The sequence below is a fragment of the Orbicella franksi genome, chromosome 14 (assembly GCF_964199315.1).
Source record: "Orbicella franksi chromosome 14, jaOrbFran1.1, whole genome shotgun sequence".
In the NCBI taxonomy this organism is placed as follows: domain Eukaryota; kingdom Metazoa; phylum Cnidaria; class Anthozoa; order Scleractinia; family Merulinidae; genus Orbicella; species Orbicella franksi.
Window position 1 is genome coordinate 17615362 of NC_138158.1, and position 24156 is coordinate 17639517.

The following is a 24156-nucleotide window of genomic DNA, read 5'->3' on the forward strand; positions in this document are numbered from 1 at the left end:
TTTGTGTTTGGTTTAGTCTCGCTCGACTGCCGACTAAGACTGCTCAAGTATTTTTTCTGAGTCATTTTCTAAAAAAAGAAACGGCTTTATCTTTCTTCCTCCTGCTAGGCTATGCTTCTCCTACCTGTTCAATGCCTCGACAAGACTTTTTTGTAACATATCCATATTTTTGTACCCAGTCATGTAAAACATTATCTAAATTCTCAAAACTTTACGCCATTTTAAAACACAGAGAGAAAGACTTTGTAATGATGACGTCAATCATGCGTCTGTCCTCTTATAGATCATAGGCGAGAACCAATCACAATATGAGAATAACTTAGGTTATTATATAAAACTCGATAGAAACACAGAACCAGGACGAGCTGTTGACGTAATGATGGCGCGAGCAAAGAGAATTTGTGACCTCTCACGCGAAAACGTCACTAACTGATGACCGTTAAACGGTCAAAACGAACGGCTGGCGAACGGCTAACGAACGGATGAGAAACGGATGTTCCAGCCGTTCAAGACGGTTCCAAATACCATTCGAACGGCCATGGAAAAACTTCGAACGGTTGCTGTAAACGTTCGAACGGCACTGGAAAAATTTCAAACGGGTGATGCCAGCCGTTCGAACGGGGAACGAAAAATTTCGAACGGGTGATGCTAACCGTTCGAACGGCTAACGAAAAATTTCGAACGGATGATGCCAGCCATTCGAACGGCTCACGAAAAATTTCGAACGGGTGACTCCAGGCGTTCGAACTGCTAAAGAAACATTTGGAACATATGATTTCAGACGTTCGAACGGCGGAGGAAAACGGTTCGTGTTGAACGAATGGTTATAAACGGCTCAGCGGCTAAATGCAAGAGATCTTGATGTTTTGATAAAGGATGTGTTTTTGCTTCCCTTTCATAGGTCTTGCTGCAATTTTTATTACACACTTCTTCAATTCTGCTATCAAAACTATCAAAGTATTGATTTCTTGAACCGTGATTTTAAATACAGTTTCTCTTTCAAAATGGACAAACGTGGCCGTTTGAATCGGAAAGGTTGAATGTTTGTTTTAAACGAACACAGCCATTCGGGTGGCTGTATAAAGTTCCTTCTGAGCAGACAATCCCAGCCGTTCGAAAACCTGAATCCCATCGGATGCCGTTGGCCGATCGAACGGCTGATTGGTTTTGTGAATGGATAGCAGCAGCCGCTTGAACGGATGACGATTTTTTTTCGAACGGATAACCTCAGCCGTTCGAATGGATGAAGATTTTTTTTCGAACGGACAACCTCAGCCGTTCGGACGGATTAAGATTTTATTCGAACGGAAGACCTCAGCCGTTTGAACGGATGAAGACTTCTTTAGAACGGATAGCAGCAGCCGTTCGAACGGCTGGAAATTTTTCTGAACGGATGATCCAATCCGTTCGAACGGCATCCCATCGATCACGAACGGATGACAAACGGAGGGCAAACGGCAAGCGAACGGTTTTTAGGCATTTGAACGGATAGCCGTAGTGTACGTTTTCGCGTGAGAGGTCACATTTACACTTTGATAATCAAAGTTGACAAGTTGTTTTCCTTTTTTTTTCGTCGCGGTGTTTCTATCGAGTTATAGAAACACTCGTGATAGTTTGGGAGAACTCAAAAAAGCTATGGAAACACTCGCCTGCGGCTAGTGTTCCTACAGCATTTCTCGTTCTCCCAAACTTCCACTCTTGTTTCTATAACTCGATAGAAAGACTGTACATGTTTTCTATTTCTTAAATGTTGATCCACTGCTACTTTTATTTTCCAAGTAATGTCCTTTAGGCATGAAATTTCGTTTGCAAAATAAGCTTTGTTTTTTTTTTTTTTTTTTTTATTGTGGATGTTATTACATTTTCGTTAGCTTAAATAGGTAATGCTATGTATTGCTATGAAAATATCTTAATAAATTGTTGTTGTTATTGTAATGAAACTGATATAGTGATTGCACGAGCTATGATGCGCGTGCTAAGAGGTATAACGGTTGTATTTGAATGTATCCTCGCAAGAGTTCTAAGACTAAGAGACGGTTATATGGCGAGTACGGGATGCGCAATGTACTCGTAATACAGCGTATATAAGGGACTCACATAATGGAGTGGCCTGTGTGTGTTAGTAGACTTGCCATGTACAAGGAAGCTAAACGTTGAGAGTCGAGTAATAGTAAAAGTCAAAAAAAAAAAAAAAAAAAAAGAGTAATTAAACCGTTGGCTGTTGGACTCCTTGACTGGAAGTTGTTGTCGCCCGCGCGCGTTACATTATTGTTGTATTCATACATCCCGAACGAAAGGATACGTTCACAAGTCCTTCGTTCATGGTCCCTTTTATTACGCTACTGTCCAAGTCTTTTGAAGTCGCTTGAGGTTTCCTTCCAAAATATCTCACCTTTTTCAAAAGGAATAAAGCCGAACTTATTCGAGACGTTTTCGAATGTTTCCGAAAGCAATGCCCACACCCAGCGGTGTGCTCAAGCGGTGTGAAGTTGTAATGTACATCTCTTTGCAAAACGTGGCAAGTTTGGGATCCCATATTTTCATGTGTTTGCAAAGAATTCTTATGAAACTTTGCCTATCTACTACATTCGGCTTGATATGTCGAGCGGTGTGGTTAATCTTATTTGGAATGAAAGAGATTGAAACACATTACATCGCCGAAGTGGTCCTGATTAAAAATACGGAGTGGGAATTAAAATGATGAATGATCAAGAGCTATTCTTTTGCCTTGGTTGTATAGCGATCAGTGAAAGCATTCCGTGAATACATATCGAGCACGAATTAAACAAATACAGAGTGATCGTATGTATAAATTAAACCTTGCTTCTTTTGTGGAAAGGACCTTTAAACGGGTGGTAAAGGTCTTTCGAAATAGATGGGTTTCTAGTTGTAAAGTTTTACTCGTCGTCAGAGTGTGTGTTGAGCGATCAGTGAAAACACAATGAAATCAAACTACGTTAGGGTCGCCCATGGGCTCCTAACCCACTGGACATCGCTGCCGCAACACAAATGATAATCCTTTCTGTGTTTTCTTTACTTCTTAGAGCCAAGTCATGCTGAGCAAGGGATAAAAAGTGTTTCAGCTGTAAAGACTCTACAGGTATGGTACACACGAATAAAACTACTTGTACCTGGAAACTTGCAAATTGCCACATTGGTTTACTGTGCATGTGTTCGTGTGGACATTAATTTGTACATGGTTGGTTTGGAAATTATGCATTACGAGAAAGATAATCTGGCTCGTTTTCTGCCCTGTTTTCAGGCGTGTTCTCTGGCCTGTTTTCTGCCCTGTTTTCTGAGCTGTTTTATGGCCTGTTTGCTTATCCGGCCTCCTTTCCGGCCTGCTTCCCGGCCTAACTGCCAAGCTGTTTTCCGACTCTAATAATCCAGGCATAGAGTACATTACATGTTGCGTACACCTTGAATACTCAAGGATTCTATGGCCCCACGATTACATATGCGAGACTAGAATGCTCTAGAACGATGTTTTTGCTTTGGCGCAGTGATCTTCTGTATTAAAAAATTGACACCTATCATCTCTGGAATTTTTTCCATCGGTTTTTAAGACTGACAAACTAATTAGTTCTTGTTTCATTCATAGGAATCATATAATCTCAGCTCTCCAAGGGAGTTAAGACAATACGAACGCAGAAAGCTGGTTGAGACGTTTTGTCAAAAGACTGGGCACAGTTGCATGCCAGACCCTTCTCACATTGCAGTGATTCCGTCTCTCAAAATACTTTACTGTATAACACCTAAAGCGGCTTCCAGGCAGTTGAGAGAAATGCTCCATTCATTTGTAGACATGCAGAAAGGAGCGCCTCTACTAAATCGGTATCCTCCCGACGAGCAAAGGCAAAAGTGGGAAAAATATTTCAAGTTCACGTTTGTTCGTGAGCCGTTCGAGCGCATCCTGTCGGCATACAAAGACAAGTTTGTTGATCCAAGATTTCCCCGCCCAATGCTTCAATATCACGGCAGAGCAATTCTGAGAACCGTTCGTCCAAACGCGTCCAAGAGCGCACTTGATAAGCCTTATGACATCACTTTTCGTGAATTCATTGAATATTTAGTAACCGAAGGAAGCAGCAAGAGTACCCCTGTTATGGACTGGCACTGGGACAATTACGTCAACATTTGTGGAATGTGTGCCGTCAACTATGACTTTATAGGTCATTACGAAACTTTCGATCAAGACTTGGCGGATTTCAAAGTGGCAGCGGGATTATCGCCTGAACAGGCAAAGAAATTCAATGCTCGAGCCAACAATAAATCCAGTACCGCCTCCTCTATGCTCAGTTATTACTCGAAAATTCCCACAAAATGGATCGACATCCTTGGGCGCTTGTACAGAGCCAACTTTGAGATGTTTGGATACAACTTCCCGGGACCTCTTAAGAGTCTTTTGTAGTAAAGGAAGAGAAAATAGTACGTACGTTTCCGTTTTTAGGCATCGTTTTAATACTTGGAATTTTTTCAGAGATACCGCAATGTAGTTTATTGGACAATTCCGTCACGCAAGGACTTTACTGAGTGTAATAATCATTGCTTAAGTTTACGTTTTAGGGTCAGTTTTGTATCAAGTTCTTTCCGTTTTTACTACTAATCATGTAAAGGAATCGTGTAAGACTAGCTATGTTGGTGCCCCATCTCTGCTAAGACAGTGAACATCGTTCGAGGTGGCGGAACACTCCTCCTTTCTTCATTGATATGGCATCATAACTTTATGGGTACTTAGCACTCTGGCTCCTTAAGTCCGTTACGTTGAGATACTTTGGGGCAGTTTAAGCCATGTTTGAAGTATGTGTCTCACGCGCACCACGAAATTCTCAGTTGTTTGAATAATTCTCTTCATTTCTTAATTAAACACTTGGTAGGCTGTGAAAATAGAACGGATGAACCGTCAAGTAGTCGATGTGGAGAAATTTGATAAGTTGACTTGTGGTAAATATAATCCTACTCAGGCAATAAAATAAACGTACGTTGCAAAAGCTGAAGGGTTAGACTTTCGAACGTTGAGAAATACCAAATACATCGATGAAGTCTTTTTTCGGGTCATGCGATTTTACTACTTTTGAAAAGAAAGAGGGCCGCAAAACGGAATTTTCCGATCTTAACAACATCAGAAGAAAAACAATAACAACAAAGAACAACAACAAAAAAAAAGGAAGAAAGAAAGAAAGAAAAGCAGGTGATTTCGAACATGACAGTCAAAAGATGTCGAGGAGAATGGCTGTCTAGAAGTGCAGCCAATCAGTTTGCAGGTGCCATAAAGTCTTCCTGAGAAACGTAATAAGCTCTAGGTGTAATAATTCATATTGTCTTGAAATCTATACTTTATTGGTTCCAGCTTACATAGGAAGCTGAGCTGTAGAAATGTTATTGCCTCGATGCAATACTGATGATAGCAAAGCAACTTCCGCTGGGCCATTAGATTAACTTCCGGGTAAAATTTAAGTTAGTTGTAGGTGCTGCCTTTTTCCCTTTCGTAAACGGTCGTCGCCATATTCGCGACACTTAAAAATTGCTGAATTATCGTTGATTTTTTTCTACCCAATTGAAGAAAAAGAAAAGCTGTAAGCCGCCACACAGTATCTAACCCAGAACTTATCACATACCAACATCCTTCTCGTAACAGTTCACCTTCAGGGTGACTCGCTAACCCCCCCCCCCCCCTCCCTCCCAATTTTTAATTACAAAAGGTGACTTTCTTAGTATCTTTTTACCTATGGCATTGCCCTAAATAATAATTAAAAAGTTAACCGTAAGCAAACTAGTATGAAAGTGAACAATTAAGCATTTGCTGAGTGGGTATTAGTCTATTAGCAAATAATAAACAGTTTTGACGTAGTCCAGGCCTATGCTAGAGCAGGTATGGAATCGTCCATTCCAAAAAGCTTGGTTACCAATTATAGCATCGACCATTAAAAATGGCATCACCTCTTATTTTTAGCAAACAAAAACTACACTTTTCGCACACGTGTGTTTCTGTTCCCGTTTTTCCTTTTTGTTTTGTTTTGTTTGTTTGTTTTTTTTTGTATACTGTTTTTTCCTCAACTTAGTTAATTGATGGTTTGTTAATAGTGTCAGTGTATTTTTGTACTTGGATTAAATTAAGAAAAAGATGACATATTGTATTTTAGAAAATTAATCATTGATTAAAAGAGTATTGGGAGCATTGATAATAACATTGTAATTAAAGAACTTGCGTATTGTAATTAGATAAAGAAAAGAGGAAAATAGACCAATTTCGATATATTAAAATTCAGCCTAAAACAATAGACCTCAGCACGAGGCTCTGGGGAATAAATACAGAGTTTGTGGGGTTTATTTCCCAGAGCCTCGTTCTGAGGTCTATTGTGTTAAGCTGAATTTTTATATATCGAAATTGGTCTATTGTATGTATAATAGCATCTTAATCGAGTTAGAAATGTCACTAAATTTTAATGTTTGGTACTGTCAATTAATAAGTAATGTAAGTTATTTAGGTCATGTGAGTTATGTAAGTTATGCAAGTTATGAAAATAAGGTGCGAAATTCAAATTAAAACAAAAAAAGAAAAAAAATGGCACCGACCGCTTACGAAAGGGAAATCAGCGGAGGCGCAGTCTTCGATGGTGAGTTGAGAACAGTCACCTACAGTGCTAGTAAAGTCATTGGGTTTGCGCAACAGAGTTTATGATACAGTTCGTTCATATCTAACTCTTTATGTTTTGCCCTACTGAAATTTGAAAGCATCTCTAATAAGACTTCTTAACAATGACACCTTATAGGCGCCGCTTCTCTGGCGGCCGCTAACGGCATGTCGGATGCGCAAATTAAGTTGTTTGGTCGGTGGAAATATAACGCCTTCTTACGTTACATGGAACGCCCACCGTCGAAAAACTAACATGACAAACTTAGCGCCGGTCGCTTAAGGTCAATTTCTGAGTGCCCAAATGGTCCGTTAGTACAAGAAGAAAGCTCGCCGAGGTATATGCAGGGGCTATACCTCTCGCAATATTATATAGTAATATATATCTAACCGAATTCGCAAAAATATGCCCGCATTGACTCAAAGACAGTCCCAGCGGCCAGAAGTCCTCTGACCACCCCCCTGGCTAGCAGATTGGCCCTTCACGCATGCACGTGGCATGGACCACTCCAGCAGGGTGCCATGTCAACACAGAAGCCTCAAACAAGGTCAAACAACTGAGTAAAATACCCAGAAAAACAGTCAATATCAAGCTTATTTAACACTGAAAACACAAATTCTAGCTAGTAAGGGGTGTCAGTAAAAGACACCCTCCCCTCCCCCCTGCTTTTGACAACTGGCCCCCAGTAAGCCACCAGCAGATAGGCCAGTCATCGGGCCATGTGCCCAGCCTAGCCTTGACGGAGCCCCCCCTCCCCCCCCCCCCCCCCCGTGGGTTTAAGGTTGTTGGCTTCGCCCGAATCCAGGCGAAAACCTAATGGGCATGTTTTTGCGAATTCGCTCAGATATCAAGGCCAAAAAGGTCCCCCGCAAGCCAAATTGTCTCAACCTTGTCCTAAACATGCAGTGCTAGGGACAAGTTGTCCTTTCAGATCCCTTCCAGGTGCCTTTTGCCCTCGAGAGTTATTGAAATGAAATGTCACGTAACGGCTACTTTTTGGCTGAAATATACAGGTAAATAACCGATTCCACTGCTTACCAAGCTCTTGTTAGCATGATTGGCTAATTTAACCCACAGTAAAGACATAGTGAGGTCATTTAGGTGAAGTCGCAGAGGTTAAGCCTGTCTAAATTGGTGCCTCGGCGAATCAAATGATCAATTTAAGCTCTAATTTAGCTTTGTTTGGCTCGTTCGACTCATTTGCAGCGACTTCAAAGGCTTGTATAGGCATGGCATGGACTCTATTAAGAGTACAAGAGGTAGATAGCACTCTCGGTACGACATGGCCATATTTATGTACATTTTCTAACCGATTTTCCAAAAACATGCCCGCTATTTAGGTGCAAAGTCTTAAACACGGTTTTCATAAATTCAGACATATATTGGCACAGAATGTTCTAAACTGCTCAGGGAATTCCCTAGTTTGACTCTAAATGCTTTAGAACGATCGACAGAAATTAGACACGCTCGTTTTTCGACCTCTCTGGGTCATGCAGTCTTGTTCCCTTGAAATATATGTCTGGATTTATGAAAACGGTGTTAGACTGAATCAAGTGTTTTTTGATTTATTTGTTTTTTTCATTTGTTTGTTTTTTGTTTTGTTTTTTTCTGCTTTCGCTATGACAGCAGCTTGTAAATCTTACCTAGAATGAAATGCAGAAACTCCTTGCCGCATGTTTCATTTATTTAGGTATATTTATACGAGGTACGTGCAGGGGTTATACCTCTCGTAATATCATATAGTAATATCATTAGGTCTCCGCTGGGGTAAAAGCAGGGGCTATACTTTCAGCTATATATGCAGTTGTTATAGTTGCCACAGATTTTGTGACCTGTTAAAGTACACACCCTGATATAAGCAGGGGTTATACCAGTACGATTAAATATATTTGCATCGACCACTCACTACGTACAGCATTTACTTGTCCGGGCTTCAGCCGGTGACATAGTTTTAGTCTTAAGTAACACACGCGCTGTCCGCAAGAGCGTTGACGCCTCGGCCATAACGTGATGGTTGTCTTCTAATCTCATCTTGCGAAGGATCCCGGTCATGGCTACCCCATATCTCAATTTTTGCTTTGTGACAGAAAACACTGTTCGTTTTTTGTACTCAGTAGTCTAATATCGATGTGTTGTGATTCTGTTAGCTTTGATTTCATTAAACCTGCCACAACCGTGGCCAGATTTATCCAACACAGTTGTTTGTTTATATTTTAAATCTGTTCCTTATCAGAAAGTACGTAACCGGAAATGCAAGCAGAGCTCGGGCCGTGTTGGGCCTTGTTTTGAACACATGCCTTGATATATATAAAGGATATTTATTTAAGAAATAAATGTTTTTATGCTCGTTATTAAATTACCTAGTTATTAGTAATAAATCTGTCCTGGTTTTGGTCAGGTGATCATGCAGAACAGGTTTTCGTCCTCTTTTGCCCGGGACCCTCATTCGAAGTAAACGTTTCCCACCCACCCGATTGCCCTCTTCTACGAGACTAGTCGCAGATATTTGGGTATCCCCTCACCTTTGCTGGGAGCAGTGTCGTGCAGATTTCAACACTGTTCGTTTTTTGTTAGATCTGTTACCAATAATAAACGGCCACCAAAATATGCCAGAGTGTGTCACGTCATTTAGTTTTCCCAGCAAACGGAGCTCAACCGACGCAACGAGTGAGAGTTGGCCATGCCTTGTAAAAATAATGGGGCACAAAGGGATTTTTTGTTCCAAAAACCACATCGAATTGTAAAAAGTGCAAGATATGAAACCTTTTTTGTCTGCAAGCTTCTAATTTGTCGCCAAAAATGGGTCGCTGGCGTCCGGCATGGCAACTCGCTCGTAGTTCGTTGAGTGTCACCAGGTAGGATAATAGTTGTGTTATTTTGAACAAGATAAGCTGTTCCTACGGAATTCTCGAGTTAACTATTAGAGGAGGACAAAGCAACTTAAGCATTGTCTTTGTTTTTGTTAGCTGGGAAGAAAAAGACTATTATCGTATCTTTTCGGTACAACAGCTCAGTTTTGACTTCCACTCGTACTGCGGGCGCAGCCGCCGTATGCAAGGACTCGTTACAAATTCTAAAGTTATATGTTTGTTTATGTTTCTTTTTTTTTGTTTTTTTGTTTTTTGCTGTACATTGTAACCAAACAAACTTGTTTGATTAGCCTAACCATACCTTTTGACAGTCGTCTACTGAAATGCTAATACCTCATGAAGCTTTTAATTTACAAAAATTTTCTCTTACACGTCTTGCGTACCTATGTTTTCCAATAACCAAGACTTTCATGCGTTATCCTAATTCCTGCGCAAACGCCCTTGTACAATTTTTCTGGGGGCTTCAGCTCTTACTAAGCTACCGTCGGCGGAATTTATTTGTCTACGTGTCGCGTATGGCGAGGTCTTCTAAGAGGAATTGAGTAGGCTTATATGACGTGATCGTTCGATACGGCGGCCACTGCTGTGTACATGTAATATTTCAGATATTTTTCGACAGCCTACCGTCGCGAGTCAAGGTAAGTTAATTTCCATTTCTAAATTGCTGTGCCTCGCTTTTGCTATATATTATCTTTCTTCCCGCACTGCCCTCGAGAACTGTGTTCTCTTTGTTATTTCAGTTAGATCTTCGTGAGAAAATTTCTTCGGCGATACAAGATTTGGTTTTCTCACACAAGCCATCAACTTATCCAGGCTCAACTCGTGTTCAGTGTGGATTGCACGTATTTTTAGACATAAAATGACATGCATGAAAAGACATAAAATAGACATGAAAAAACTCAATTTTTGCCATTTGCCGTGAATGTCATGCTTAGCCTCTCCAGCTCTAATAATGAGTAAAAGAACCGCGACATTGTTCCAAACTTACGTTCATCGTTGTAGTGGACATTTAACCTTCATATATGCTGTGACCCTTCCTCGTCCCCAGTACTACGTGTTTGCTTTTAAGGATATCACCTCGTAAATAAAACAAAGAGAGATTACGCAACGCCGAATATAAATTCTAAAATCGAAAGAGGACACGTGATCCGTTGAAATGATTTTACCGTAAATACATTGAAACCCCGCCTTACAGTCACCTCGTTATTACAGCCACTTTTTTTTGTCCTGGCGAAACCGTGATCCATACATTTCTTTTAAAGCAAAACTACGTTAATGCGGCCACCTCGTTAATATGGCCAACGAACACATTCCCAAATCCAACCTGTATAATCCTTTATAATTTTACCCCGTTTATACGGCCACTCAAATCAGTTATTTTCACCTTTCCATTAATAATATTTTACACACTGATTCAAGTTTCATTTAAAACAAAATTATATCTGCATTCCGAATACTTATTAAATAACAGTTGTTTAGAAGTGCAATATATATCTATTACACGTTACTCAAATTGTTTGACCCTACCCCGTTAACACGGCCAACCAGTCAATACGGCAAAATTTTCATGGCCCGTTGGTGACCAGGTTAACGGGATCCCACTGTATAATCATTTTCTTTTGAAATTGCAAATTTTCAATTTTTCTTAACTTGACTCATTGACTTGACTCATGACTCATTGACTCATTCGACTCATTGATACTTTACTCTCGAACTAAACACGGCATCGTGCCACGAAGATCGATTTCAGTCACCAAGAGATGGATATAATCTTCCTCTTTGGTCTATGCTACACGCTATTATGACTTTGAACAACCTATCTGGAATAGAAATCACGACTGCGGAAAACGTTATCCATGTCCAGGTAAGCTGAAGCCCTGGTTTCATGTTCTTCGTGTAAGCTAAATAAGCTTGATAATCTTGATGTCTTAATCTGTCTTACCTACTTTCCACGGTATACACTCGAAAACATTGAACCTTGTTGGAATTATAGACATCCTCAAACCATTATAGTATAGGATATCACATAGAAATGTGCTCTTCGAGTGCTTAAAGTACATGTATAGTGTATCCCAAAGGACCTTAAATTGTAGTCTGCAAAATGCTGTTCTCAGGACAACTTGTGAAGAGAGATTTCCAAGCATCATACACAAATACTTACAAAGCAGTCATGTATAATAATAATAATAATAATAATAATAATAATAATAATAATATTATAATAATAATCGGCAGTCATGAATAGAAGAAGTTGTTTTACACAATTGTATGTAAGAAAATATATTGATTGTTTCCTCAAAAATCTTCCTTCTTTCTTTAAACAAATTCGTTTTACTCGATTTGAAATATATGTGTTTTTCAACCGGTTTCATATTTAATTACCAAAATTCTTATGAAGTGGCTCAAGGAAGGTAATGTTTAACGATCTTGGACGTTCGGTGACCCCCATTTTTGACGGATAATTTTCTCTACCGATTTTCTACACTTAGCGACAAAATGAAGAAAATCTATAGACTAAAAGTTTCAATTTTTTGCAAAATGCACCATGGAATTCCGTTCTTTTCAGCTCTTCGTTTACCTGTGCGACGGTTTCAAATGCCTCTTGAAGGGTTAAGTTTTGTGAAGACGTTGGTAACATTTGGAATTATTTACGCAACAGACCCACTTCTGCAAAATATGACTAAGACCGTTTGCCTCCGTTGACCAACCTTCGACACTTTTAACTATAAACCCCTGTAGACCATGCTGAATTACGTGCGCCAAATTTTCAAAATCAGTGTAGTTTTCACACGCTTTATCTCTGAAACGAAGTCGATGACCCCCAATTATTTATTTATTTATTTATTTATTTATTTATTGCATTTCTGACACAAGTAACTCATTATCTGACCGCAGTAGAAATTATAAAAAAAATCTATCGATGGAAAATTTTCGCGCGAACGTCCTTAAGTGCACCTACATTGTACCCTCCCATGTACTTGTTATTTGAAGAATCACTGGTTGTAGCTACATGTCACAAGCATGAACATGTCAAAACCCTGGGTATCAAACGTGGCATAATTTCTTACCAAACATTTGAAGTTTAGTAGATCCGTCCACCACGATACAACACAGATGGTACCCTTTTATTGAGTTGACAAAGTTTTCAAAAAATACACATGGGTAAAACTTCAAACAAAATATGACTAAGACCGTTTGCCTCCGTTGACTAACCTTCGACACTTTTAACTATAAACCCCTGTAGACCATGCTGAATTACGTGCGCCAAATTTTCAAAATCAGTGTAGTTTTCACACGCTTTATCTCTGAAACGAAGTCGATGACCCTCAATTTTTTATTTATTTATTTATTTTTTTTGCATTTCTGACACAAGTAACTCATTATCTGACCGCTTGGTAGCCCTTCAGAGCGCCGGAGCTCCGCTATCAAGATAATATCGCTATGTAAATTTCACAAAAAAACTAGACTTTAAGGCAAAGTTAGCGTCTCTTAATCTTGCCTTTTCCTTGCGCACAATCGACCCAAGTTCTCAATCCCAGGCGAATTCCGATATGAGCGGCATTTTTGTGGACACACCTGGACTAGACTGTTGAGACTGTTGAGACCAATTTTTTAATTGCGCGCGATATACTACAATATAAATCAAGCTACGTTAGAGTCGCCCATGGGCTCCTAACCCACTGGACATAAATGATAATCCTTTCGATGTTTTCTTTACTTCTTAGAGCCAAGTCATGCTGAGCGATCGAAAAAAGATAATTCAACTCAGGTATGTTAGTACCACTAGCACAAACAAATAGAGCTACTTGTACCTGGAAACTTGCAAACTGCCACATAGGTCTATTATGTAGGTATTAGTGTAGACATTAATTTGCAGATGACTGGTTTGGAAAATGTGCATCTAAAACCTCCAGTGATGATTCTCATCTAACAAAGGAAGACAGTACGCCAGAGCGAGAATGTCCTACAGTAATTTCCAAACGACCCCTCAAGCATGGAATGCTTTTATTCTCATCGTGTTTAAGTAAAGGATCTTACTTACTTACTTGCTTAGTTACTTTAGACCCTGTCAACACTACGTCGGAGAAATTTCAAAACGCAGCTCTAATTCTACATTTAGGCCTACCGTACACACCAATCCGTCACGAAAACGGAGCTTTACATAAACGCTCCTCAAACCGGAGGAATTTGAAAAGTATGGCTTTGCGTCTCTCTGTGGAAGGAAATAGTTTGATAACGAAACTCTTCAAAAACGATGACGTTACAATAATCATATGATTTCCTTGCCTGAGGTTTCCTGAAAGACAAATCCAAAATGACCGGTGATTGTTGCGTTTTCAATTTACTTGGCGTAGATTAAACGTTTCCAGAGTGAAAACGCCGTCTTCAAATTCCCCGGCGTATAGTGTGGACGAGGGCATAGTTTGAAATTTGCAATTGTGACGCCATACAATGGTGAAGTATACAAGGCACCCATGCCCACACCGTGACGGTACACCTGATGTATTCATATTCAAGTTAAATTCCAAAAGAAAGGCCAGGGTCTGATAAGATAATTCTGTTTGCTGGTGCTGTTTGCTGGTGATGTTTGCTGATGTGTTTTCCGGCCCGTTTTGTAGTTTGTTTTCTGGTCTACTTTTCGGCCTGCTTTCTGGCCTAGCTTCCCGGCCTAGCTCTCAACCTATTTTCCGACTTAAATAATCCAGGCATAGAGTACATTCCATGTTGCGCACATCTTTAATACTCAAGGATTCTCTGGCCCCACGATTACGTAATTCTGTCTCTCAAAATACTTTACTGTATAACACCTAAAGCGGCTTCCAGGCAATGGAGAGAAATGCTCTATTCATTTGTAGACAAGCAGAAAGGAACGCCTCTACTAAATCGGTATCCTCCCGACGAGCAAAGGCAGAAATGGGAAAAATATTTCAAGTTCACGTTTGTTCGTGAGCCGTTCGAGCGCATTCTGTCCGCATACAAAGACAAGTTTGTTTATCCAAGATTTCCCCGCCCAATGCTTCAACTTCGCGGTAGAGCAATTCTGAGAACCGTTCGTCCAAACTCTTCCAAGAGCGCACTTGATATGCTTGATGACATCACTTTTCGTGAATTCATTGAATATTTAGTAACCGAAGGAAGCAGCAAGAGTACGTCTGTTATGAATTGGCACTGGGATAATTACGTCAACGTATGTGGAATGTGTGCCGTCAACTATGACTTTATAGGTCATTACGAAACTTTTGATCAAGACTTGGCAGATTTTAAAGAGGCTGCAGGGTTATCGCCCCAACAGGCAAAAAGATTCGATGCTCGAGCCAACAATAAGTCCAGTACCGCCTCCTCTATGCTCAGTTATTACTCGAAAATTCCCATAAAATGGATCGACAACTTTGGGCATTTTTACAGAGCCAACTTTGAGATGTTTGGATACAACTTCCCGGAACTTCTTAAGAGTCTTTTTGAGTAAAGGAAGAGATGATAGTGGGGATGTGACAGTTTGATCATTTGTTAGCTTCTCCCATCTTTGATATGGCGCCATATTTGTATGGGTACCGAGCACTCTGGTTCCTTAAGTCCGTTACGTTGAGATACTTGGGGGCAGTTTAAGCCATGTTTGACGTACGTTTTGCGTCGTATTAGAGCACTGATGTGTCGCACGCACACAGTGAAATTATCAGTTGGTTTAATAATTTAATTCAATTGTTGATTAAACACTTGACAGGCTGTAAAAATAAAATGGATGAATCGTCAAATAGTCGATCTATCACAAATGTTACATAAGCCTCGCTTATTTTTCTTTTATGCTGAGAAATTTGATAATTTGACTTGTTGCGCTAGATATAGTATTGCTCGGGCAATAAAATACATGTACGTTACAAAAGCTGAAGGGTTAGACTTTTGAGCTTTGAGAAATACCAAATATATCGTTTAAGTCTTTTTTTTTTTTTTTTTTTGGAACATGTGATTTTATTACGTTTGAGAAGAAAGGGCGCCGTAAAACGGAATTTTCCGATCTCAGAAAAACAAGAAGAAAACAAAAAAACGACCATCACAACAAAAAAAACTTAAAACAACAAATGAAGAAAGAAAACCAGGTGAATATGTCAGTCAAAAGATGTTCTCGAGATTGGCTGTCAAGAAGGGCAGCCAATGTTTTGCAGGCGGAATAAAGTTTTCGGAAACGAAATGAGCCTTAGGTGTGACAATTCGTATCACCTTGAAATCTATACTTTACTGGCTCCAACTTATATGCCAACATTCCTCTCGTAACACTACACCCGCCAGATTGAAGCGCCAAAACCCCCTCACTCCCCTTAAATTTTAAAAGGTGACTTTCTTAGTCTATTTTACATATGGTATTGCCCTAACCAATAAAAAACAGTTGACCGCAAGCAAACCAGTATGAAAGTGAGCAATTAAGCGTTTGTTGACGGTGTATTATTCTGTTACCAAATTATGACCAGTTTCGACCTAGTCCCTAGAGCAGGTATGGCATCGTCCATTCCGAGAAGCTTGGTTACCAGTGTAAAGTCAATGAGTTTGCGCAACAGACTTTATGCTACAGCTCGTTCCTGTCTTACTCATCATGTTTTTGAAAGCTTATCGCTTGAGGCATCTTCACTATGACAGCACTGATAGCAGAGCAGTATGAGCTGACATTGATAGGGAGGTTGACAAAACTACGAAGGACACGGTAGCGAGAACGTCGCTAAACAAAACATTTAATGAGCAGAGCAGTGGCTATGCACGTGCGTTACAATTTTTGTCACATTTCTTTGCCGTCCTCTGTAAAACAACAACGTGAACTGACCAAACCCTACTTTGTCTGGAGAACGTGAACCACGACGGCTAATTTTTTAAAGTTTTGCTGCAAATTTATCGCTGTGTTCCCGATTCAATTTTGTGATAGTTTTGACATTGATAAACAAAGTAAACGCCTTAAGAGTACCCCGGGATCTGTAGGTAAAATATAAAATAATTTTTTAATGGACGTTGTCCCTATTAATTCTTTCAGTACAGGAAAAAAAAATACATCGTTACTACAAATACAATTATTTGACGTTCTATGAAACGAAAACTACTAATAGAATTTTCCGAAAAACTCTCCACGAGATTAGACTTGCTATCGTATTTCGTAAATTTATCGCTCTGTTCTCGATTCAATTTTGTGATAGTTTTGACATTGATAAACAAAGTAAACGCCGTAAGAGTAACGCGAGATCTGTAGGTAAAATATAAAAGAAACTTTTAATGGACGTTGTCCCTAATAATTCTTTCAGTACAGGAAAAAAAAGAAATCGTTACTGCAAATACAATTATTTGACGTTCTATGAAAGGAAAACGACTGATAGAATTTTCTGAAAAAATCTCCACAAGATTAAGCTTGCTATCGTATTTCGTATGATGACGCTTTTCGCCAAAATCCTAACCAGCCAGCCATTAAAGACTTAGCACCTCTTTATCTTACCATTTACGGTTTAAGATTTTGGCTACTATACTTTATAAATGTTTCCTTGTTTGTTTGTTTGTTTTTTTAATGTACATCGTAACAAAAAAAACTTGTTGGTTTAACCTAACTATTACTTTCGACAGTCTACTGAAATGATGTTACATCAAGAGGCTTTTAATTCACAATCAAATAACTCTTGCAAGTCTTGCGTGCCTATGTTTTCTAATAACTAAACCTTTCTACCGGCATTGTGCTAATCCCTGCGCAAACTCCCTTGTACAATTTTAATTATTCTTGAGCCGTATTTATATTTGTTTAGTTTTCTTTCTTTTTTTTTAAAGGCGGTTGTTTAGGATATATCTCCGAACAGGAGAGCTTCATTTTGCCCTTATAGCCACTGTGTCTTTGGCAAACGTGTGTCGCGACACCAAATTACACTCCTTTTTGCAAATTATTTTTCCGTTTGTTGAAATGGTAGTCTACATTTATTCGTTTTTTTCAAATGGTACTTAAAATTATTGAAGACAGTGAAAACAAATAAGAGAATCAGGATATTTAACGCAAGAGTTAAGCTTAAATATTTACTTTCCAAGTTGTTTCGTCGAGTATCCTCTTTTTTTTTCAATTTCTTGTTGCTTGCCTCACCCTCTACGTTCTGTTCACGAAGATTCTTGTTTTATTTCAACATCTGGGGTGTTCGTCTCGGAATCTTAGTTTGATGTTAAGTCAGTAGTCATAGTTTTTTATTCAGTGTTTAATGTTTTTGTTTTTATGGCTCATTTTTTTATCTCGTGAGAACTGGTATGAACTTTGCTCATTTGCTAGCTTGCAATTTTTTTAGTATGGGCCTACGACGAATTGCGAGTGCGTTTATAGGAGAGATGAGCTTATAAGGCGTCATTTGTTCCAAAACTTTCTTCACAAAACACAGCATTCTGCAAAATATGTTTTCACGAGAAGCAGGCACACGATTAACAAGCTATATCACCGAGTTGCCAAGGAACCAGCGTGCACTTTGCCCCAGTCTTCGCTCTATTTGATCTGCTAAAACAGGAGATGTTGTAATATTTTATTTTGGCCACGTAATTGGCAATGATGGAGGTGAAGAAGAAACAGTTGTTACGTTTGGTTCTTTTAACTGCTGGAATATTGCTAATCCTCGCACAATATGAGCTGTATGAAAAGCAACAGAAGGCGAAACTCGACATAGGTAAGGGTTGTATTGTAATCATGCACTTCAGCAAACCATGTTGGCAATGTCCTAATTAGAACAAATAATTACGCCGCTTACAAGGTCACACCACTTGGGAGAAAAAAAATATATATATAGATAGATATATTTAGACAAATGTATGGACAAATTAAGAACGCGAGTGGACGCTTTCCAGCACAGTCAAATCCCTCAAATGCAATCCTTTTTCTAGCATCTTAATTAATAAACTTTGTTAGGCATAAATTGTTCAGTACTAATTCAACTTTTATTTGTCATCGGTTTTCCACACAAACACTTTTTTGTTATGCGTGTTGCCTACCCGTCAATATGACAAAACTGTGACAATGCCTATGAAATATACATCAATGTTTGTAATGGACCACTCCGACGATGTCACGCAACATCAACAATGTTTAATTTCATATTTTTCATATAAACAAAAAAAGAGCACCCCTTTAGATCAATTTATCATGCCGAATTTGGTAAATATGCCATGTTTATTAAGAATCCGCTGCAAAAGCTTGGATATATTGAATATACTTAGCGCCTGACTTCTAGCATACATTTCTTTGCAAAACGTGGCAAGATGGGATCCCATATTTTCATGAGTTTGCAACGGAATCTTATGAAACTTCGCATATTTACTAAATAAGGCATGATGCGTCGAGCGGTGAGGCTAATTTTGTTTTGGAATGGAAAAAAGTCGGAAAAGCGGGACATCGTGGAAGCGGTCCTGATTAAAATAATGATTGGAAAAAATGATGAATGATAGTCTGTTGCCTTGGTTGTTTTGTGATCAGTGAAAACATTTCGTGAATACATATCGAGCGCGAATTTAACAAATACAGAGTGATCGTATGTATAAACCTTCCTTCTTTTGAGGAAAGGGCCTTTACACGGGTGGTAAAGATCTCCCGAAATAGGTGGGTGTCTAGTTGTAAAGTTTTACTCGTCGTCATAGTGTGTGTTTAACTCTTTTTAAAAAAACTATTAATTAACGCTACAGCTACTTACAATACAATATATGGTCTCTTCTTACAAGCTACAGCTTCTTATAACACAATATCAACACTACTGACTTACAATACTACGGCTACTAACAAATACAGCACTGTGATAAAAGCAATGAAAACGAATATCGTGGTAATCACGATATATCGGCGATATTTGAACGAATTTTGCTTGAAACGATATATAAGGATCCCCAATAGGTTTGGCGGGATACGGGATTTGGCTTTTTTTCGCCGTGATGTTTGGGATTTGAGCTAAAACAGGGGCGTGAAGCGGGAATTACAATTATGAGTGGGAGCGGGATTTCGTGTTTTTATAGGGTTGGGATGCGGAATTCGCAAGGGGAACAGAGCGGGATATGGGATTTCAATTCTTACGTGACCTCATAAATTGTTATTGAGCAGCGCAAAAACCACAAGCTGGCAGGAACGAACCTTTTTTGAGCGTATAGCTGTGCCAGGTTTCAAGTAATGAATAGCAACGACTCTGTAACCTGTCAGGTTCTGTTAAACGTATCCATCAGCGCTTTACTACGCTAGTATCATGAGACTCTGAGACTGTACGAGATCTTTGAGTCCTATTGCGATCATTTGTGTAGCCTGCGTAGCTTGGCGGTTTTTAAGCAGTTTAAGCCCGCTAAGAAGGCGGCAGAGCCGCGATAACGACCACCAAAGCCGCGTTGAAAAATTGCTTAAATCGCCAAGTTACGCAGGCTATCACTTGTGTTGGCCTCTGACAGCAATGATATCTGTGCGTTTCCAACATTTTCGACGCTTGCGTCTGTAATCTTGCCCTCCGCCCCCCCCCCCCCCCCCCCAACCGATCCTTCTAGTTTTTCTAGTCTTTCAACTTTTCCAGAGCGCATGACTTGTTTTTGCCAGGATGGTCACACCGGATGGCGGTCATAGTGATTCACCGAACGAAGTATGCGACATTACGAATTGCGTCACCATACATTGCGAAAAGGATGTGAAAGCAGAAATGCCTTCATTCGGAAAGAAAAGTTCTGAGTTCAGATTTCAAGGAAAGTGAAGACACGAAAGCTTTGAAAGAAACTATCAGGAGTGTTTGGGGGGCCATCTCCTGAAAATGGGAATGAACAATCTTTTTTCTTTCACTGATACGTGAACAAAAAAAAGCACAAAATAGTAAATCGTTTACAGAAAGAAACGTTATAATCATTTGTGCTTAATTATCTGCTACCCATTGAATTCTTTTTTGATCTTTTACACGATATCTATTTTTTAAAAGCTTCAGTTAATAATTAAACTAATTATTACTGTAACAAATTAATTATTAACGCAGAATTAAAATTAACAATTAACGCAGAAGCATCTTTGAAAAGTGAACGGGATCGGGATTTCCAGAAATAAAAGGGCGGGATGACGGGATTAACAGGAAAATAATGGGCGGGATAGCGGGATCTGAGAACCCTATTGTGGACCCTCATATATCGCGCGAAGTATCAAGAAGCTATTGTTGTGAACAGTTTTGATATTTCGCTGAGTTCTGCTTGATTTTTCGTTTGCACTGAGTGATATAATGTTTTCATTTAACGAAATATCGTTACGGCTTTTTAAGCAATATGTGCTTTTTGCTCATCGTGATATCGTTCTTTCCTTAGTGATATATCGCTTAGCAAGATTAACCTGACAAGAAGTTTAATTAAAAGGCAGGTTAAAACCGCGCGGTGAGATTTCAGGTAAAATTAATTACCTCGAATCAATAGAAAACAGTTCTATGAAACAGCGCCGACACAACAACTCTTTTTACTGGCAAAACCAGAAGAAGCAACTGCACCCAATTCCCTTTGTGAAATATTAATCGCGGGATAGTTAACTCAATCTTCTCATATAGATTTGCCGTACATAGCTTCAATGCCCCACAGTCCAACATTTTCACAGATTTTCCAGTAAAAGTCGTATTCAAATCTCTTCACAGTACTCTTTGACCCTGTATACTTCTCTAAAAATGCTAACCGATTCAAAAAATCATTTTGCTTTCCTAAATGACGAATTTCCCGAGCTTAACCCGGCGGTAGGAGGGACTAAGCATATTGTAAAAATCGCTATGTTCAATAACAAGTTTTATGGCATGCTAACACTTGTAAACTGTAAAACCTGCAAAACTAAAGCCGTCAGTCCTTGGAATCTCTAGGTTTTCCTGAAGAACAAAGTTTCAAGGGATTAAGGTTGCATCGTTGAAATTCTGCAACAATTTCTCACCGTCGGGCATTTAGTCAGTTGAGATCATAGCCTTCACCTTGCAGGTCTTACTTAACTATTCTGAGTATTTTGTTCGTATACCCAAACCGAGAAGATTCATCCACAGAAAAGCTTAAACAGTATTCAGAATCGCGTGCTATTTCATGAAAGAAAAAAAAAAAAAAAAAAAAAAAAAAACGTTAAGTACTCTTAGAACACTTGAACGAATTTTTCTGTCAAAGTAACATTTTCAGAGTTTCAATCTGGTCATATATTTTTGAAGCCGACGAGACATTTTATAGTATGTTAAAGCTCCGATAATTCGTCAAGTAGAATACCAAACCTAATACAGTATATAACCTCATACCCATTGCATTGCAAGGTTTTGTTTCACCAGGTTTCACGAGAGCTCAATCACCAAGCTTTATTGACCAGGAGAGCCTGGATGCTTAAAGTAATTTATATCTGGTCTGACCAGTTTTTATGCTTTACACTGTCATACAACAATTGAGAAAATGAATGTTCTGTGGTAGTTGATATCAACTGATGTCAGTTAATAGACTGATATAGCTCTTGATGAACACTTGATGGTGCGTGTTTTGTGACCATTGATACACTGAATGAAATGAATAATTTATGAATGAAATGAATAATTTGATTGACTAGACTAAATCAGTATCAAAATTAATTGATTGATTTTAATTGACTGATTGAGAGTGCTTGATGATTGATCGAGTGATTGATTGATTGATTGACTGATTGATTGAATTGTTTATACTTCTTAGTCAATTTTATTGATTATTTAAGTATTGTCAGGGACCATACAAATGATTTTAATATAGCACATTCATTAACCAGTGCATTACAATACAAGTTCTGCTGTGACCTACAACTGTAACAACAGCCATAAGCAAAGTATTAATTTAAATAAAACACGCACTATAGTGTACCTCATCATGAAAAGATATAATCGATTGCCTAAAGAAACCAAATGATATACTAAATTGTAATATTTTTTTTGCGGTCCCACTTGTAATAATAATAATAATAATAATAATAATAATAATAATAATAATGAGTATAACAATGACAATGACAATGACAGTGGCAGTGACAGTGACAGTGACAGTGACAGTGACAGTGACAATGACAGTGACAGTGACAGTGGCAGTGACAGTGACAGTGACAGTGGCAGTGACAGTGACAGTGACAGTGGCAGTGACAGTGACAGTGACAGTGACAGTGACAGTGACAGTGACAGTGACAGTGGCAGTGACAGTGACAGTGACAGTGGCAGTGACAATGACAGTGACAGTGACAGTGACAGTGACAGTGACAGTGGTAGTGGCAGTGACAGTGACAGTGACAGTGACAGTGACAGTGGCAGTGACAGTGACAGTGACAGTGACAGTGGCAGTGGCAGTGACAGTGACAGTGACAGTGGCAGTGACAATGACAGTGACAGTGGCAGTAGCAGTGGTAGTGGCAGTGACAGTGACAGTGACAGTGACAGTGGCAGTGGCAGTAGCAGTGGCAGTGACAGTGACAGTGGCAGTGGCAGTGACAGTGACAGTGACAGTGACAATGAGAGTGACAGTGACCAAAGTACGTACATTGCGGTAGAGAGCGAATTGACAGGGAACCTGACCTAAAACATACATGTGCGTCTATGGAAGAATGGTATAAGCAGAAACATTTTCAATGGGTTTTTTTCTGTAAGTTATCTAGATTACTTCCAAAGGGGATTAAGGATTACACTTCGAGCACCCTAAGCTCTTGACCACACTGCCTCCACATAAATGATAATCCTTTCTGTGTTTTCTTTACTTCTCAGTGTCAAGTCATGCTGAGCGGGTGATAAAAGAGGTACGGTACTTACACTGGTGCAAACGAATAGAAGTACTTGTACCTGAAAACTTGCCCCGGAGAATTTACTGAGTGTTAGTGCGGACATTTTGTATATGGTTGGTTTGGAAATTGTGCATTACCATGAAGATAATCTGCAAATTCCTCCCTTGATTTTTCTCATCTAACAAAGAAAGTCACTACGCCAAAGCGAAAATATCCTAGAGTCCATACCAGTCTGGAGAAATTTGAAAAGGCAGCTCTATTTCGTCTACACTAGTCCGTCTCGGAGCTTTCCGAGTAAGTAATAGAACACTCTTTCCGTGTATACATAGTCTCATCTAACCACGAGGAGGGTTCGGAGAATTCGAGACAGTTATGCAAACCCGAGAGTCTCGGGTTTGCATAACTTCCGAGAATTCTCCCAACGCCCGAGTGTTTAGATGAGGCCATGTAAACACGGAAAAAGTGCTCTATTTCATTTATAAAGTAATTCTCAAAAATACGCGCGAATCTAAAACGTCACAACCGTGTTTACATACTCTCATCTAAACACACCTATCGACCAATGAGAGCACGCGTAGTAGCTCAGTTATTTTATAAGAAACGCCTTCAAACAGGAGGACTTTGCAAACGCTGGCTTTGCGTTTTAATGTGGACGGAAAACATTTTCAAAACGAAACTTTTCGAAAACCATGACGTTATGATAATCATGTGATTTCCCTGCCAGGGTTTTCCTCAAACATATCTCCAGCACGTAACGACCGGTGTTTGCTGCATTTTCAAAGTTCTCTGGCGTAAAGCGGAAGGAAAACATTTGAAGAGTTTTCAGGGTGAAAAAGCCGTTTAAAAATTTGCAATCGTGACGCCATACAATCGTGAACCCGTCCCCGTGACGTACACCTGGTGTATTGTTGGTTTTCAATGT

The 24156-nt window shown here is 39.3% G+C and overlaps 2 protein-coding genes across 2 annotated transcripts; both read left to right on the forward strand.

Moving 5' to 3' along the window:
• The first annotated feature begins 3659 nt into the window (after positions 1 to 3659).
• On the forward strand, positions 3660 to 4411 carry LOC145467266 (carbohydrate sulfotransferase 11-like). The gene has a single exon (XM_081450813.1). The coding sequence runs from the start codon at positions 3695 to 3697 to the stop codon at positions 4409 to 4411; it is 717 nt and encodes a 238-aa protein (XP_081306939.1). The 5' UTR covers positions 3660 to 3694.
• Positions 4412 to 13663: 9252 nt separating this feature from the next.
• On the forward strand, positions 13664 to 15283 carry LOC145468538 (carbohydrate sulfotransferase 11-like). The gene has a single exon (XM_081452275.1). It carries the CDS (start codon positions 14343 to 14345, stop codon positions 14970 to 14972), a length of 630 nt encoding a protein of 209 aa, XP_081308401.1. The 5' UTR covers positions 13664 to 14342; the 3' UTR covers positions 14973 to 15283.
• The last annotated feature ends 8873 nt before the right edge of the window (positions 15284 to 24156 follow it).